Below are 18,273 nucleotides of genomic sequence, written 5' to 3'. Positions count from 1 at the left end.
CCAGGCGATTGCTCCACACTTGACTGATTTTTTCCTATTAATTCGGTTACTATACCAAATTAAGCAGCTTCCTTCTGGTTGGTATAATTTTATATCTTTAATTGTATGGACTAACAATTTAAGGCGGCATTACATTACATTTCTTATATTGCAAATTCCTTTGGTCAAACTGTTTTTAGTTGTTTCTTTTTTTCCGTGGGCTTATGTTGTTTGTCTGCTTTGGCATGTTTTTTTTAAGGTGATCTTTAATTAATCACAGATCACGATTTAATGCGTGTGCAGGTGAAAAATGTTTACTCTCAAGGTTTTCACACTGTGTCTGACATCAAATATCCTAAAGCACAATTTGAATGTATAAAATGTTGCGTCAACAGATGAAAATCTTTTTTTTATTTTATAAATTATTGCTTTTACCTTTGATGGTTATTCCACTTAAAGAAGAAAACAGTTTGACATTATTTCTCGGGTGGAGTTTTTCCAAGAAGTTTGATGACTTTCATAGTAAAAATGAGGTTAAAAAAAATGGATGGAGAGACTTGCTCTTTGAGTCTTTTGGTTGAATTTTCCACTAAGAGGAAAATTTTAATTGTCTTGTCTGTGTTTATAATGCAAAAACGTCAACTTCCATTTCTTGTCTTCACCAAGATTCATCCTTTTTCCACGCTTTTCTCCCATTCAAGATGGCTTTTGATGATCTTGTTGTCTTTCTTCTTAAGTGCACGATGATGGTTATTGTTTGTGATGGATTAAAAGGCACAATAGATATTGTGCAACTGTCTCAACACTTTTTGATGATACACTTTTATGATTCTTCAGGGCAAAAACATAAAATTATTATAGTATACTCACTAGACAGAAACAGTGACAATTTTGGAGCTTTTCTATTAGTAAAGAAGAAAAGTCTACGTCTACACTGTAAAAAAAATATTTTTCTTTTAAAAATGTTTTGTCAAGTTCAACGAAAAACATTTTTTGCCTGAATATCACTTTGCTTTTGTAAATAAATTTTGTTAATTTTTGTAAAAAATAGATCCAATGGATTCATTAAAAATTATACTAAATAATAAAATATAAAATCGATAAAGAAAACATAAAATGCTTCACTTTAAAACCTATATGGAACTAATTCAATATCGAAGTTTTACGGAAGAAATCATGAACTTCTGTTTGAGAAGTTCTACGAGATTTTAAGGTTAAGTTTAAATTGTTCTTCTCTCACATTTTAAAATCATTATATTCCTTGAATCGCAAACTTTTCACTGCAATTTAGTTAAACATACGTCAAGTGGATTCGGAATGATTTTCATATCATTTTTTAGATGTGATTCCTTTTAATCACACCTAGGCTTATCTAGGCTTATTGTAATCCTCCGATTTTCTCAAAGTGCTCAGATCAAGCTGAAATTCACAGAGTATGTTTTGAACATCCCTGATGCCGAAAATCATAAGCCGGAAATTTTTTTCCGTATTACGAAATATTTTTTTTTATTCTTTTTTTCTTAAATTGGTCTAAATTTTCTGGGCTACAATGTAAACATAAAATTTTCAAAATCGCATATTTAGATTTCGATATAAACTAAAAAACGCGAATGTTAACCGATTTCGAACCGTTTTTTTTTTCAAAAAACTAATAACACAGAAATCGTTGTACGCGCGAGTAGATATAATTGACTTTTTTTGTTATTCTATTTTCAGAAGGGTTGTTTGGAAACTTGACAAGGGTTTATTGTCTTTGTTTTTACTAAAATTAGTCTTAATACGTTTAAAAATGAATTGATATGTAGAGATGAATTTGGCTCTTATTTTGGACAACTTGGTTATTAATTTTTACAACTTGTCTGTAAATTTGGACAGATAATCCGCCTCAACAGGATGCCCATTGTTCTTCATTTTATGAACCAATCTTACCAAGTCCTTTTCCTGTTCATGTAAGGGAAACGTAGAATGTCACAAGAAGCCCGGAAACTTTCAATATCATTCATTAAAGAGAGGTTGACTTCGGTACTCCAAGTACGTGCGGATTAGCGCATTTCTTGACCTTTCCGGGAGCCTTTCAAGGCTTTTCTCACTACATCTCTTTCGTAGGGATGATGCTCCTTTGTTTCTCCAGGCATTTGTTCAACCTAGTCATAACAAAAGCTAAAACTTCACGAAATTTCGAGAGAAAAAAACACCTGTCCAAAATAAGGAGTATCACCTCACTGGTGAATCTCTTAGAAAATTTTCCATTTTTCACATGAAAAATCTAATTCACAAGACAAATCTCACTTTAAGTCAAATGTACAAATCACTCATTAATGTGAATCAACGCAATATTCAATGAATATTTAATAATATCACTTAAAAAAGCGAGGAAAAATTATCAGTACTTCACCACAGCTAAATAAGACTGAAGTAAACACGAAGTTCTGTCATATTTCTCGTAAGCAATTGCTCACACTGCATTTTCAACAAAGCAATTTTAACTCAAATCATATTCAAAATTTAACATATTTAGTGCTAATATCTTCCAAAAACAATAAATATTCAGATAGAATTCATTATTCATCAAATATTGGAATAAAAATTCATAATTTTAATCAATTTATTTTTAGTGTCCAATTTTATCCTCAAAGTGTCCAAATTTAGAAACTGTCCAAAATTATGAGCTCTTACCCTAAGCAGCGTATGGCTAACTTTGCAGAAGAGCTATTTCATACTCTAAACTTTCAGAATTGATTTGGCCAACTTTTCAAAGTTTATCCCAAATGCATTTTTGTGTAAATTTATCTTATATCTGTAAATCCTAATCCTAAAACATTACAATGATTTCTCAAACTTTATTTTTACTGTGTAACAATTTATGACACTTTCCAAAATCAGAATGTCTGGGTGGAATAAGAGAATTATACAGAGATACAATATGAGATTTTTCCAACTTTCATTTCCTCATTCATCTTGCATATTATGTAGAGTAATAGTTCAAAAATCAATTGAAATTTTGTGCATATTGTTTTGATTCCTCTCTTAGCTCTTTCTACATATTGCAACTTGGTAACGCCAGCTGGTAATTTTGAGACATGAAGAACTTGAGATAGAGTACTTATTACAAGAGTCGCAATATGTAGTACTAATTGTTGTGTAATATCGTAGAGTATTTGTGGATTAGTGCGAAACGAGGTAAATTACAGACATTTGACTCGTCGACAGCGACATTTAACTCCTCTCTGAGCTTCTATAATGCAATAGTGTTCATGTGTGGAGAAAAAATATATAGATTTACCAATTGCATATAGTTAGGAGGGAGATTTTTTATTATTAGTCACATATGCTCTAAATACCAATTTGTAAAATGTACGGAGAAGTTGAGGATGTTTAAATTCTGGCTCAGTTTTGCAATTCAGATGTAGAGTAATGACCATTGTTGAATTTTTATTCGTAAGTTTTTATCGTTTTTATCTTTGCATGATTTTTAAAAAGCCAGAATGAAATAAGATTCTATTTTGACGAAAATGTCTGGCAATGTGTAAGATGCAATTGAGATATTGGGAACACCGAATAAACGATAAAAAAAATTTATACTTCAGCAGAGCAATAAATGGCTCTCATTTGAAAAGACTTTACTTACATTAATCGATTAAATCCATGATAATTTTAATAATTAAAACACCTAGAGAGTGACTGATTTTTCGTTTAAATATCTGCACTCAAATTGCTGCTCAAATGGCCATTTAATCGCTTCTGCGATAGTATCTTCAAGAGTATACACACATAAACCGCATTTTTTAATCAACATCTAATGTATTTTGTTGCCGGAAGTATATAAAAATGGAAATGGTATTTGCAATGGGAAATTTCAGTGGATCGTGAAGTATAAATTCAACTGATGAAAAAAATACACAGACACTCATACCAATAATTGAGGCACATAAATACATAAATGATTAATTGCTTATGTGAGCTTCAAAATAACCTATTTGGGCATTTTTTATATATGCTAAATTTTATGCTGTAGTGGATTTTTTTTAAATTGAAAATTAAATGAAATCCCAACTGAAAGAAAATTCCACGAATTACAAAGCTGGGGCAATGAAAACTCCTTTTTTTGGAAATACCAAATGCAAAACTCTTAATTCACGTTATGCAATATTTTTCTTGCTGATCTGCTTTCTCAATATAATGTCATGTACCAAATTTTTGGGCATAATGTCATGCTCTAAAAATAAAGCGACAGGGAAAAGACACAAGTTTAAAGAGATAGTAAAGAAAGGACAAAAAGAATATTATTAATATTTTTTTTTCTGTCTCATGAAAGTGGTTTACTTTTTCTTTCACTTGAAATTATCTTATCTTTCATTTATGATTTTTCATTGGTTTTATTGCCACCAAATTCGATTTGAAAAGTCTTTCACTTAATTGCTGGTGTATATTAGTCCCAAAGTTTGAACCATTTAATTCTTGCGAATCTATAATCGATTAATTCAGGTATACTTTTCAAACTAGGTGAAAGTGCAAAGCTAAAATACTTTTCAATACATTCAACTTAAGGATTTATTGTTTTTTTTTTATTTCTTATCATTACGCAATAAACCTTATGCCGCGCTGTTTTCCGCGGCTAAGTCGCACGGTAATTCAATTATACATTTTATTTTTGGTCATTGTAAGTAACAGGTTTTACAGTCTTTAGCACAGGCTTAAAAATTTAATATATATTTATTCAAGACAAGAGTCTGTGAAAAAGATTAACTGTGCTGATTGAATTTAGACGGTGATTACTGATTGTCAATCTTCTGTTTGACGACTAATCTGTCTTTTGAAATTTCCCCTAATGCGAAAAAAATTGCAACACAATGCAGGCAGCTGAATATTGCACAAAAAGCTATAATCCATTTTTGAGAAATATTTTCCAATTAAAGCCATTTTTAGTGACACTAAACATTAATCAAGCTACTGAGGCTGAATTGCGAGCATAATTGATCAGATATGCTAGAATTTAATAGAGATAGTGCTCCCAAAAGTTCAGTTATTAAAATATTGTAGATATTCATACGGGCAAGTTGGTCCATTCGAACATACACCAAAAATACTGGAGATACAGGTTCATATTTTGTAATATTATTCTTTACAGTTCAATAGATAAAATTATTGTAAAGGGCAAAAAGGAATGCGGAGAGCATCACAGAGAGCATTACAAACACTAAATATTTATATGGTGGTACTATCTAAGTGAAAAAATTGTTACTCAGAATTTAAATCATATAAGAAAGTGCAAGAATATTTTATCAAAATCGACGAGATATTCAACTTTATCGGCCATAAATTAGGGGAGACTGGGGCAAATTTGTCAAAACGAAAATTTCAATATTCACTATTTTCTAAAATAAAAGAGACTGAGGCATAATCCCCAACGCACAATAACTTTTGTTAGCAAACATATTTTCAAAATTTCCCATGAGAATAAGCGAAATGACTAAATCTAGATCCCACTCATTCTCATTTAAATGTTAAAAACATGTTTACTAAACAAAAGTTATTGTGCGTTGGGCATTAGGCAATTTCGAAAACGCATTTACAAAACAAAATGTATTGCACGTTGGATCTAATACACCATAACTCCATATATACGAACGGGTTAAAATAAGGACAGTGTGTTAGATAAATCAAGCTTTGACAAGCTTGACAAGCCGAAATATCGTTTATCCAATAGAGATCTTTATTTTAAATTGTAACTTTGTTTAATCGTTAAATTATTTCAATTTCCCTCAATTTGCTTATAATATAAAAAAATTGCTAAGTGGAAATTAAGCTTGAGTCAAAAATAGACTCATGCTAATCCTTGAGAAAATTTAGCCCGTAAAATTTGGTGGTAAAGAATGAGCGTAAACCCCATCATTATGAGAATTTAGAATCACGAATTAGAGATTCTTTGCATAAATTCGCTTGACTTGGTTTTCACTAATAACTTGACTTGGTTTAATATTATACGCCTTACGGCCTTAGTGTACATCAGCTTACTAAGATTCTATCCTATCTATAGGGTAAGGGCTCATAATTTTGAACAATCTGCTAATAAGCATCGATGTTCCAAGTTGGAAGTGCGATATTTTCAATACTAATTGACTTTTTTTGTTACTCTCTTTTCGGAAACGTTGTTTAGATACTTGACAAGGGTTTATTGCCTTGGTATTTACTAAAATTAGTCTTAACACGTTTAAAAATGAATTGATATGTAGAGGTGAATTTGACTCGAATTTTGGACAACTTGGTTATTAATTTGGACAATTTGGCTGTAAATTTGGACAGCTAATCAGCCTCAACAGGATGCCCATTGTTCTTCATTTCAAGAACCAATCTTACCAAGTCCTCTTCCTGTTCATGTAAGGGAACCGTAGAATGTCACAAGAAGCCCGGAAACTTTCCATATCATTCATTAAAGTGAGTTGACTTCGGTACTCCAAGTACGCTCGGATTTGTGCATTATTTGACATTTCCGGGAGCCTTTCAAGGCTTTTCTCACTACATCTCTTTCGTAGAGATGATGCTCCTTTGTTTCTCCAGGCATTTGTCCAACCTAGTCATCATAAAAGCTAAAATTGCGCGAAATTTCAAGAGAAAAACACCTGTCCAAAATAAGGAGTATCGCCTCACTGGTGAATCTCATGGAAAATTTCCCATTTTTCACACGAAAATCTAATTCACAAGGCAAATCTTACTTCAGGCCAAATCAATAAGTCACTACTCTGAAAAAAATAATTTGCAAAAGGATGCAAAAGGAGAACACCCACTCCATGTAATTAACCAAAAAGGGTAGTAACCCTGGCTCCAATCGACTTTTTTGCAAAAATCGATTAATTTCAATCGATTTTTTGGTCAATTCGAATTCAATCAACTTTGCTTTGCAAAAAGATGCAAAAGGATGCAAAAGTTTGCCATTTTGCACGCGACAAAATAAGCAATTTCCAATGGCTTCCAGTTCCAGTGTCGCTCAGAATTGTCAAATGGCAGACAAAATATTAATTCACAGTGCAGTTAATTCGCAAAGTGGTGATAGTTTTCGCGTGTTTTCTCAATAACTATAATAGTGGAAAATGGGAAGAAAAGCTCCTACGGTAGAGAATTGTGTTACGATTCACAAAAACACGGTGCCGACAGAAATAAGGTGAAAATTGAGCAGTGTTTTGTAGGAAAATTGACAAACATTTTTTTGGGAAAAAGAAATTTTGTGGTTCAGAAGTTTGCTCAGGTCTTTGGAGTGTTTTGTGACAAATATTTTCTGACGAAAAGACCTAAATAGTGAGATTTTTGAAAGATTTGTTCGCGAGGTTGCATCCCAATGCAAAAATTTTTGACATGTTGGATGGTTCATTCAGTAATAGTCCGACGACAAAAATTCTTGAAAATGTCAGTGTTTAAATGCAGAAAAATGGGCAAAATTTGCTAAGAAATTAGGTAAATAATAGATAAAGTGAAAAGTTTTTGAAAATAAAGTGTCTACGGTGGTAGTGGAGTAAAAATTGAAAAGTGCAATTAACATTTTCATTGAGAGTATGTGTACGTCGATTTTGGGTTAATACGGCAGACAAGAATGCCAAATCATATTTATGGTGTTTCACCACAGATGGCGCTACTATAGTGCTCATTCGGAGGTAAAAATTTGCAAAAATTTGCAAAGGGAGGCAATAATTGGCAAATAATTGCCAAATTGCAAATTTTTGCACCCAATTGCAAATTTTTCGTTTAATTCGAAATTCATCTCCAAAATTAATCGATTTTTGCACCCTTTTACACCCTTTTGCAAATTATTTCTTTCAGAGTATAAATGTGAATTAATACAATATTCAACGAATATTTAATAATATCACTTAAAAACAGAGAAGAAAAATTGTTAGTACTTCACCACAGCTAAATAAGACTGAAGTTAACACGAAGTTCTGTCATATTTCTCGTAAGCAATTGCTCACACTGAATTTTCTACAAAGCAATTTTAACTAAAATAATATTCAAAATTTAACGAATTTAGTGTTAAAATCTTCCAAAAAGAACAGAATTCATTATTCCTCAAATATTGGAACAAAAACCCATAATTTTAATCAATTTATTTAAAGTGTCCAATTTTATCTTCAAAGTCTCCAATTTAAAAACTGTCCAAAATTATGAGCTCTTACCCTAATTGAATTTTTATAGAGATAAATTTCATTTGGCTTTTCCATGATTTCTGGGAAATTCGGAAAATAATTACAATCTTCATAAATATGATACAATCCATATCTGAAACTATGCCGATTTATATTGTGAATCCCTTAATCTCTTGGCTTCTATCTTAAATATTTATTTTGCTAAAACTTCTATTCCAATCAATAACATTATTGTAATGGAAAATTATAAGCAATAAGCCTTTAATGGATATAGCTTTAGATGTTCAGAGAAAATGATAAAATTTATTTAAAAAAAAAAGTATCTGGGATAAGGATTATAATTTTGAAAGGGCTACATATTCGTGTTGTGGTTCTTACTTTAATGTTATATTCTCCTGGAAGCATTGTAAGTCTCTTAAAAGAACATCACAACAATGCTGAAACTTTTGGGCTTAAAGTTCAGTGAAAAGGATCAAAAGATACTTCAGCAATTCAAGAGATAAAGGAAATTTTCGAATGTTGGGGACTAAAGTAGATGAAGAGAAATTCTTTGGCGCAGAACTAAACATCAATAACGCCTAATTTGTCCTTCATCCTGCTTTGTCTGTCGTTTTTATGTGGCTCCCACCCACTTGTCCTGTTCCATCGTCGTTTTATAAGAGTATATCTGGTATAAAATTGGCATGGTAATTTGATAATTTCACAATTGCAAGAACACCCGTGACTTGCGCCATGAATAAAATTCGCATAAATGAGAGCATTGTAAGAGTGCGAGGTGGATGCATTATTTAAGAGTTGGAGGTAAAGGTAAAGGCGAAATGTGCTGTATCAGCATCTTTGGGAAGAGAATATAACAAGCAACAAAGTTCAATATCGCATCAATTTCTTTTTTTTTATAGTATTTGGAAAATCCTTAACATATTTTACGATATACCTCCACTTCATCTTGAGTGCTTTTCAATGTGGGATCATGAATGTATCATTGAACTATTTGTGTGGAGCGTCTGTGTTGTAAATTTTTCTCAAATTTTCTGTGAATACTGAGAGTGAATACATTTTCACACAATTTATTGGTCCAACACGAAAAAAATAGAGCACTATATGAAATCCATGGATTTTGAGTTATACGTAATTCAGGGGTCCTTATGCCTCGAAATTTTGAAAAAGAAACTTTTTTCTAAAATTTTGAAAAGAATGAGTACGTATTGTTTGTCCTTTTTTTCGTTATTTTTTTTACGGATTTATAGGCCGAACGGTAAGAGATATCCACTATCGATAAACGGTGACCCCCCCCCCCCATGAATCTACGTTCTCTAGGTTTTTTGTAACCTTTCCTCGGATTCCAATCAAAGGTGTTAAGAGATGTTAAAAGAGTGAATGTACCGCACTGTGTCAGAAACCAAACCCTATCATGCGTATCTTAGTTTAGAACAAAATCACAAAAATTACTTCAAAATACCAAAGTCACTTGAGATTCAACCAAAACAGTTAGCTGCAAAACTTTTAATCCCGGAAATGTAAAAAGCTATGTTTTTCAGGACAATCTGTCCTTTCTGTGAGCGTCGGAATTTGTTGATCAAATTCTATGAATCAAACATACAATTTTACCAGAGCTTTTGACACTTATCCTGTCTTCCTCAGTGGTTATTGGTTGGTATTTTCTTTAGGATTTTTGTTGATTGAAAGAATTGATTGAAAGATTGAAAGAAAAGAGCAACCAATAACCACTGAGGAAGACACGATAAGTGTCGAAAGCTCTGGCAAAATTGTGTTTTTGATTCATAGGATTTGATCAACAAATTCCGACGCTCACCGGAAGGACAGATTGTCCTGAAAAACCTAGCTCAGTTACACCACCGTCGGCTATCCCTTTAGACGGAAATGTAAAAAGATCAAGAAGAAGAGGTCTTGAGCACCTTTGGTAGACAGATGTTGGAAATTCACAATGTCTTATCTTGTCTATTGATCAGTTTACATTTAAATTTGTTCGTATGTTTTCGACTTTTAAACATAAAAAAATAGAAATTGTTTGATACTTCTGTTATCCATTTAATTTTTTTCAAAATATTTCTTTACTTAAAATTAAGCAAATTCAGTAACGTACATGAAACTAAGTTATTCTAAAATCGAATCTCTTTGTATATTAACTTTGTATATTGCTTTATAATTAATATAGTATCGTAGATTCGAGTGACTTTTCCGTCACAGGGAGACTTTGCCCTCCTTCTGTTTGTAAGCTTTTCTTTAATTCTAACATTTAGGAGAAAGGCTCATAATTTTGGACAGTTTCTTATTGTGGACACTTTGAGGATAAAATTGGACACTAAAAATATATTGATTAAAATTATGGATTTTTATTCCAATATTTGATGAAGAATGAATTTTATCTAAATATTTGTTCTTTTTGGAAAAAAGTTCAAAATTTTACGAACTTTTTTGTGGGTTAAATGATTCACGAGTATTTCGTAAGTTCTCCATAGGATTTCACAAACATTTACGAACAATTTTACAAAATATTTTTTTCTGTGTACGTATAAAAGGTTCCTTTTCTGATAAAGTCACTAATTTTTTGTTCAAAATTTGTTCATAATATGCTAAAAATTAAAGATGAAAATTTCAGAGTAATTTTCAGTTTATCCGTATCACTCCAATTTGTCCAATTAATAACAACAATGTTAATCGACTAAATTAGGCATATATCGTGTTTTTGCCCTCTAAAATTTGGTAATATAAGTATACAAGCCAATCATAATGTTTTATCTTGATTCCATTTTATCTCTATTTTCATGTACCACAAAATTCGTGACTCCAAAAATACACATTGGATTTCGTGTCGATGTCTCGTTGGGCTGGTTTGTACTGAATATGGTAAAAAAAAGGGTGGGAAGGCACCCTATTATGTGGGAGCTGCACAAACTCTGCCTCGAGGCATGTATTCGGACCGCAACAAAAATGCCGTGGGTGAGTACAGTTTGTCTAGTAAATGTTTGTCTTCATTATGGTTTCTCGCCATGATGCAGAAAGTCTGTTAAAGGTACTTTTATTTTATGTATTTGGTATTTGGGCGAAATTTTGTTTTGTTAGAATTTGATTTTAAAAAAAAGAACATTTTTTGCGCAAACAGATGGTATTTACCTTAATAAGCTCCGCCTGTTCAGATTTTTAGGCCACACCTTCTCTAAAGAAGTGGGCGTGGCCTAGATTATGAGCTGAGTTGATTTAAAAGATTAAATACTATCATAATACGAAAAAAAAGTTTAAAAAAATGTCCTGTAAAGTAAAAGAGTTGTAAAATAATGTTTAATATTAATTGATTTGAATTGTTACATTAAAACCTTATTAGAAAATTATAATTTTGATTTAAATACCTAATCCATATTAGTTTTAGATGCGGATGTGTAAACATAATTATTATTATTTTCACATCATTTATTTTTAACATCACATATTTTTCTTGTCCATAAACCCATTGTTAAAAGCTTTTGTATTTCACCATTTATTTTGTTTAGCAAACGGTACAAATATAATGCAAAGTCCTAAAAGTATTCTTGTTACCCTATAAATATTCAAATGTTTCATATTGTTTTTCCTCTTGTTTTGGGTATTTTAGCTAAAAGTGTACCCATTTAGCCTTTGTGGTTGAACCGTTTTTGATCTAAAATTCAGTTTTAAAAGGTTTTGTTCAAAAACTTTACGCTACTCAATCGACTAAATAATATGCGGGATACATAACTGAGTAGAGGGAATATTGTATTGCATCCTTTGCTGCAGTAAATTCATTCTATCCACAATATTGTGGTACTGTTTTTCACTTTATAATTGCATACATTGTCCATGTGCCACAGATCCTGAATATGCTATATTAAACAAGGGAAATTTATTCATATTGCTGAAAATATTGTATGTAGAACGTATAGGAATCAGTGTTAAAATAAGCTTTTGCATTTACAATTATATTTGCACCGGTATTAAAAGCAATGTCCTTGTATTTATATCATTTTTACTGCTCGAACTTAAAGAGAGAGCAGTTATATAATCGTATTTTTTTTCAACTTATCACGATCCTGGAGCTTAAATGGTAAAAGATATCAACTTTCGGTCTTCGATGACCCCCCATTAAAAAGCAATAACTCCAGGCGTTTTTTTCTCCCCCCCCCCCTCCAAAGCCTTCAAAACTATATTTTTTGGTTTCTCTCCAAATTGGCCCAAGCTTTTTCAATGATTTTTGGATATGTTTTAGAGGTAGCCCAGTCGAACATCTCGTGACTGGAAAATTCGCCATTTTGAATTATTGAATGTCAAAGGATGACCATTTAACCGATTTAGTTAAATTTGGATTTGTTAGAAAGGTATTGGAATTTCGAACTCGGTTACATCGGTTTTCATCGGTAATGAATCGGTTAAGTACCTATTTTTTGATTTTGAAATGCTTTTGTGATTTTTGAATCAATTTATCTCTAGTCGACGAGGAAGCACGAAAAGATCTTGCGAAAAACTAATTCATGGAGAGCTCTATCTCGTGAGTTTGATGACCATGTCACATATTCAGAGTCCAAATTTTTCTGAATATGGCTAATTTTACCCCGATCTCTCCTACATCTGAAAACAATCAAATAAGGAATTGGACAAACAACATGACACTGCTTTTCGAAAATCATCTGATATTGATTTTGTGCAATAAAAAATGACTCGTTACATATAGGTCTTTATAAACTTAACCAAAATAGTTCAAGACGTGTTTCAAACAATATGACCGGAATATCTACCCATTACGATTTGAAGATGTTCTCCCAAGTGAATACTTATTTTTATCAAATAGTCCCTATTTGCTAATGTAAGAGACGATTTCTTGATGCTAATTTTCTTTTAAGCTTTTATTCCAACCAAGGCAAAGATTCTCCGTACACGTATCAATGTAGATTGTAAGGCATTCAGAAGAATAATACCTTTTAATTATATGTAACGTAGCTCGGATTTCTGTAAGACCCTTGAATTTCTTTCGCGAATTTATGAAAATTTTCTTTTAATTCTCTTTTAATTTTGTGCCAATGAGTAATTTTTGTGTCGTTGTTACTCGTTTTTTTGATCTTTTCTTCTACATGTGACACTTTAGGAGTACCAGCGAAACCATTACGTTCTTATGGTTCACGGGGCAGCATGGGCCCTGCCTTTCCCTATCCTCCGGATCAACTGTACAGTATCCCAGGTATAGAATAAATGACAAAAAAAAAGAACGAAAATAAAGTCTAAAAGAGATTTAAAGAAAAAATAAACTATAGCAAAACTTTCATTCAGAAGTACACCTTGTGTACTCTTGGGTGAAAGGTGAAGAAATGATGAGAAAAAAAAAATAAAAGTGTCTTATAACTTTCCGTTGACTCTACCAAATTAATTAAATCACTTTGTTTCATGTAATCTCTTTGTTTCCGACTCTTGTTTCATTTTCGTAATATAATTTCCTTTCCTTGTGTTGAGAGAAAATTGGTGGAAATTTCTTGATATGTAACCAAAAGAAGAAAAAAAAAAGAAGCAACAACTCTAATCATTTTTGTGTCTCATTTTCTCACTCATTAATCATTCTCTTAATTTTATTGTTCCTCTTTATATTTGGCATTTGGTGTAGAGTAGAAGAAAGAAAAAAAAATACAATTAAAAAAAAAAACAAGGTGACAAAAGTATGGGAGAAAATTAAATTAAAAAATAATTAAATGCATGAGTGTTTATGGGAGAATGGATATTTACAAAATAATTAATATTTTCAATTATAATTTTATATGGCAATTTTAATTATATTATGTCTTTTTCTCTGTCTCTTCCATTCGTATTACCGCAGATGGTTATATGAGTTCTCCGGAAAGAGCCACACGAACAGGTTACGAAGAGCCTTACTACAGTCAATATGGTACACGTGGAGGCACTGTGACGCCAATCATTGATGAAGAACATACGTAAGTAGATTATGCTAATTTCCCTTAACAACTTAACCTTTTATTTGATTATTGCTATTTCCTCTTTTTTTATCATGCATCAGTGATGCCAGCCTAAATGAAGATCAATATGCTCTGTATGGTGTGAAAATATCTGGAAGAATTCCCAGGAATCCTAATCAAATTTATGATCCAACAAGGTGAGTAACACCAGTTAAACTTTTGCAAATTTTAATTTACCATCTCAACTTATCCTGCTTTCGCAACACAAGAAACTTTAAGGATCTTCCGTCAAATTGGTGAAGGAAAGTTTTCCTCAATTGAACTTTCTTAACTTAAATTACTCAAACGACAACGGTATTACCTTTACACGAAAGATTTTTCATTAGCATTTGATTGAATTTAAGTATATGTGGTATATTTTCGAGCTAAGAAATTTTCTATGGTACTACAGCAAAAGTTTCTCCAATTTTCAAGAGCTATTGAAATTATATTCTGGCAGGGGTTTTTGAAGTATAGTATTGCACTTTTAACTAATTAATATATATCAAGGTATATCACATATAACTGATATGCAGATGCTATACATTAGTCCTAATTAATAAAGACCGGATTATTCTGAACAGTGCTCTTTGAGTTCAGAGTGGCTCAGGTGGAAATGTTAGGAGTACTTACCTATTTGTGTTGCTTATATCCCTTTTCAATTTAATTAAATTAGATTAATGAAAGTGTCTCTAAAACATCGTTTAGATCAGGAAAATTTCATAAAGTCAAAATTCACTTCCTTTTCATTCTTAAAGATTTTACATTATGCCTATCAGACTGTTTTGCACTCTTCTAACACTCCTCAACACCAAATACAAATTGGCTAAATCCAATTTCAATTGCTAGAATAGGATAGATATATGCTAAACTTTTAACTCGGTCTAATTTTTTAAAATCAAAATTCACTTCTGTTTCTTTCTCAAAAGATTTGCATAAGTCTATCCCACTGTTCCGGGCTCAAAATTGGACTGCACTAAATTTAAATTGGTGTGATGTTCAAAAGAAGAAGAAGAAGAATGCAAAGAATTTAAGAAAAAATGAATGAAAATTTCGATTTATCGAAATTTTCCTGACCTAAAAGGTGTGCCGAAGCCATTATGCTTCTGGCACACATTTTGGATCGGGAAAATGTCATGAAATTAAAATTACAATCTTTTTGTTTCTCAAGAGTTTTTCGTAAGTCTGTATCATTCTTCTGGACTCAAAAATCGATTGAACTAAATTTAATTTGGTGTGATGTTCAAAAGAAGAATCCAAAAGAGTGGGATAGACATACTGTAAAATGTACGAGAAAGAAATGGATGTGAAGTTTGATTTCATGAAATTTTCCTAATCTAAAATTAACTTAAAGGTTTCAGTGATATTTCACAATAATCTTGACAGTTTTCAAAAGTATAATGGTCCTTTTAGATCGCGTTCCAACCATGAAGAATCAGACCATCCCTGTGTGCCAGAATTATTAAGAAAGAACTATGAATTTTGATTTCATAACATTTATCTGATTTAAAGGTATTGCTGGAGGCAATGTTTAAATACTAGGGTTATTTCTCTCTTTTTATCAATTTATTTTTAATTTATCTTTTTTATTTTTATTTATTTTTATTTTTATTTATCAATCAATTTTTAAATTGAGCCTGAATTTTCTCTTTGTGAAATTTGCATCTGTAAAATTTTACAAATTTTTCTGGTAACCCTAATCGATGAATTCTGTTTTGACAGTTGAACAAACAATAAAATCAAAAAATTGAGAACAAATGAGGGAAATTCTCTGTGAATTCTTGCTCTTGTATCACTTATACGGACCCCTTAACCTAAAATTTTCCAACAGGATTTGATTGCTATAAATGGACATTCGTTTAGTGAAAAGAAAATGAATTCATATTATTTGAAATTGAAATCGAAAACTATTAGATCATAAAGCTACATATACCACTTGATAAATCATAATTGATCTTGCTTCTACACTGTGAAATTCAGATGATTGAAATTGTACCTCTTGTTTCATTATTCAAATCATTCAAATATTAGATTTGTTTGTTGACGTCCTGTCAAATCGAAATTGAAATCGATTTTGCTTACGAGAATTTGAAATTTTTTAAATTATGTAAATTTGGCATCCCTAATCGATGAATCGAACTTTGATAGCTGTACAACTGCCAACGAGAAATTAAATCTCGATTGTCGGGTTCGGGGACCAAAACTGTTCGATATGATCGATAACCAGTGATTCGTGGACGGTGAAACTGGTATCCTGCCAAAGTTGCAAGGTTCAAGTGCCGTCGAGCGAGTTCCTCAGAAAGCGAAACAAAATCATTATCGATCTTGATCGAAAGCTTCTACAGAATTATTCTACAAGACGTTATTCTTGAAGACGTGGTTTTCGATACTATCGACTGTCGATTCTGAAAACTTTAAACGATATTTGCACTTGCTGTAAGTAATATAGATGCTTATTAACTGTCTCATTCTTTTAAGAATGTCGCAATGAATGGCCCAACAATCCGTAAAAAATCGACATTCACTTAATCTAGCAGATATAGATTTATCGATACTATCGATTCGATAATGTCGAAAAGTAATCATTCCACCCCTGTTAAGCCAATTTTTGTAAGTATAGACGTCTACGGTATTGGTATCAGTAACATTGAGTCCTCCGTATTGAACTCTAAGCCGGGAATTGAATTATTCTCCATAGATGTTTTTGGGATTTAGAAACAATGATCTTGAGATTCGTATAAAGGCCTCTTTAGGAACGATTTTCGTAAAAAATTTTTTTTTAAGGAAATTGTCTGCACGTCTATATGTGGAAACGCCAAATTCTGTCAAAAATGCAATTTTTATTGAAAATTATCTATTACAAATTCAGGAATTCTCGTGTGAAGTCTCGGTTTTAGTTTATATTAGTTGCCTATCTCCACACCTTTTTCTTTACGTTTTAATTTTGGTATTATACACAGAAGAGGGATTTGGTAAAACTCTAATTTACCTGCAGACATAACAAAGAATAATTAAATCGTCCCTTCTCAGAATGTCCGGCCACGCTTATTGTAGCCGTAGAATATATTAGTTGGGGTAACTAATTAAAATTAGTTGTTGCAACTATTTAATACGATTGGTTTGTTAAAAAATATTTATCGCATGATGATATTATAAAGTTTTATCTACTAAATATTTTATTATGTTACAATTTTTTAATTTCATCGCATTTTCTGATTAACTGGAATTTTCAATATTCAACCCTTTCAAGCTTTGACCAATAAGCAAACGCAATGGTACTAAAATATTTTATATGATTAATTTTTTTATTGCGTTATGTAAATATAACATTTATATCTGTAAAAAAAAATAAGTACTTGAATCACCTTGACTTTATTGCAATGTCACTTCTGAACTCTAAATTTTTTTTCAAAACTTTTTCTTTTATTTTTTTCAAATAATTTCTTTATTACTTGTGTCCCTTGTGTCTTATTCCCTTGTCTTAAGGGAAAAACTTTTGAATGAAATGGCTATTAAATTTTGTAAGTTTTATATTTTCTAAGCCTTTAATTAGTTGAAGTTTCCTTTGATTACCAAAAATGTAGGATGAAGTTCCACAAGTCGCATTCTCTGTCTTTTATCTCTTGCACATAAATTCACTCGTAAAGACTTGACAGAGGAAATGGAGTTCCTTTTCCAGTGAGCTAAAAGCAATTATTTCTGTAGCATATCATCACGCAAATGAAAAAAAGCATAGTTGAAAAGGAACATGTTGAAAGATTTATTTCATTGAAAATTCACATAAATGCACCATCACGGAAATTCTAAAGAATACTTTTAATGCAAGTCTGTGAGCATTATGCATAAGCTTTAAACTTGATTTAGCTTGACAAATTGTTCAGCAGCTAGAACGAGTCCGCGATATAGGTCATCGGGACTAGGTTGTGCCATTTGCTGGTCATTGTCGGGAGCTTTGCGACGTTTGCGACGTCCAAAAACTGGACGTTTCTTCTTGATACTGCTGAGTGCTGCTCCATTCATGGGCATCATTGCTGGGTGATAGTATGTTGTACCTTTGCTCTTGATGGCCTGGACAATCATGCATAAGAGGTAGCCGCCGAAAGCCAAGAATGCCAAGGCCGTTACACTCAGTTGAAAGATCTTTTGAACCTTGCTTGGCATCATGTCTTGCCAACCTTCTCCGGACTTGT

The 18,273-nt window shown here is 31.8% G+C and overlaps 1 protein-coding gene across 20 annotated transcripts in view; it reads left to right on the top strand.

Annotated features, from left to right (window-relative positions):
- The window catches only part of LOC129803415 (coiled-coil domain-containing protein CG32809), a 207,679-nt gene that overhangs the window by 144,965 nt on the left and 44,441 nt on the right, over positions 1-18,273 (top strand). For 16 of the 20 annotated variants that reach the window (XM_055849941.1, XM_055849950.1, XM_055849948.1 and 13 more), the window contains 4 exons: positions 10,994-11,075; positions 13,228-13,320; positions 13,948-14,062; positions 14,146-14,241. In XM_055849941.1, coding sequence (XP_055705916.1) covers positions 10,994-11,075; positions 13,228-13,320; positions 13,948-14,062; positions 14,146-14,241 — 386 coding nt within the window. The remainder of the gene's footprint in view (positions 1-10,993; positions 11,076-13,227; positions 13,321-13,947; positions 14,063-14,145; positions 14,242-18,273) is intronic. The other 4 variants (XM_055849953.1, XM_055849952.1, XM_055849945.1 and 1 more) reach the window with 1 other exon arrangement.

The sequence above is a fragment of the Phlebotomus papatasi genome, chromosome 2, assembly GCF_024763615.1.
Source record: "Phlebotomus papatasi isolate M1 chromosome 2, Ppap_2.1, whole genome shotgun sequence".
In the NCBI taxonomy this organism is placed as follows: Eukaryota; Metazoa; Arthropoda; class Insecta; order Diptera; family Psychodidae; genus Phlebotomus; species Phlebotomus papatasi.
Note: the sequence above shows the minus strand (reverse complement) of the source record. Positions and strands in the feature narration are given on the sequence as shown.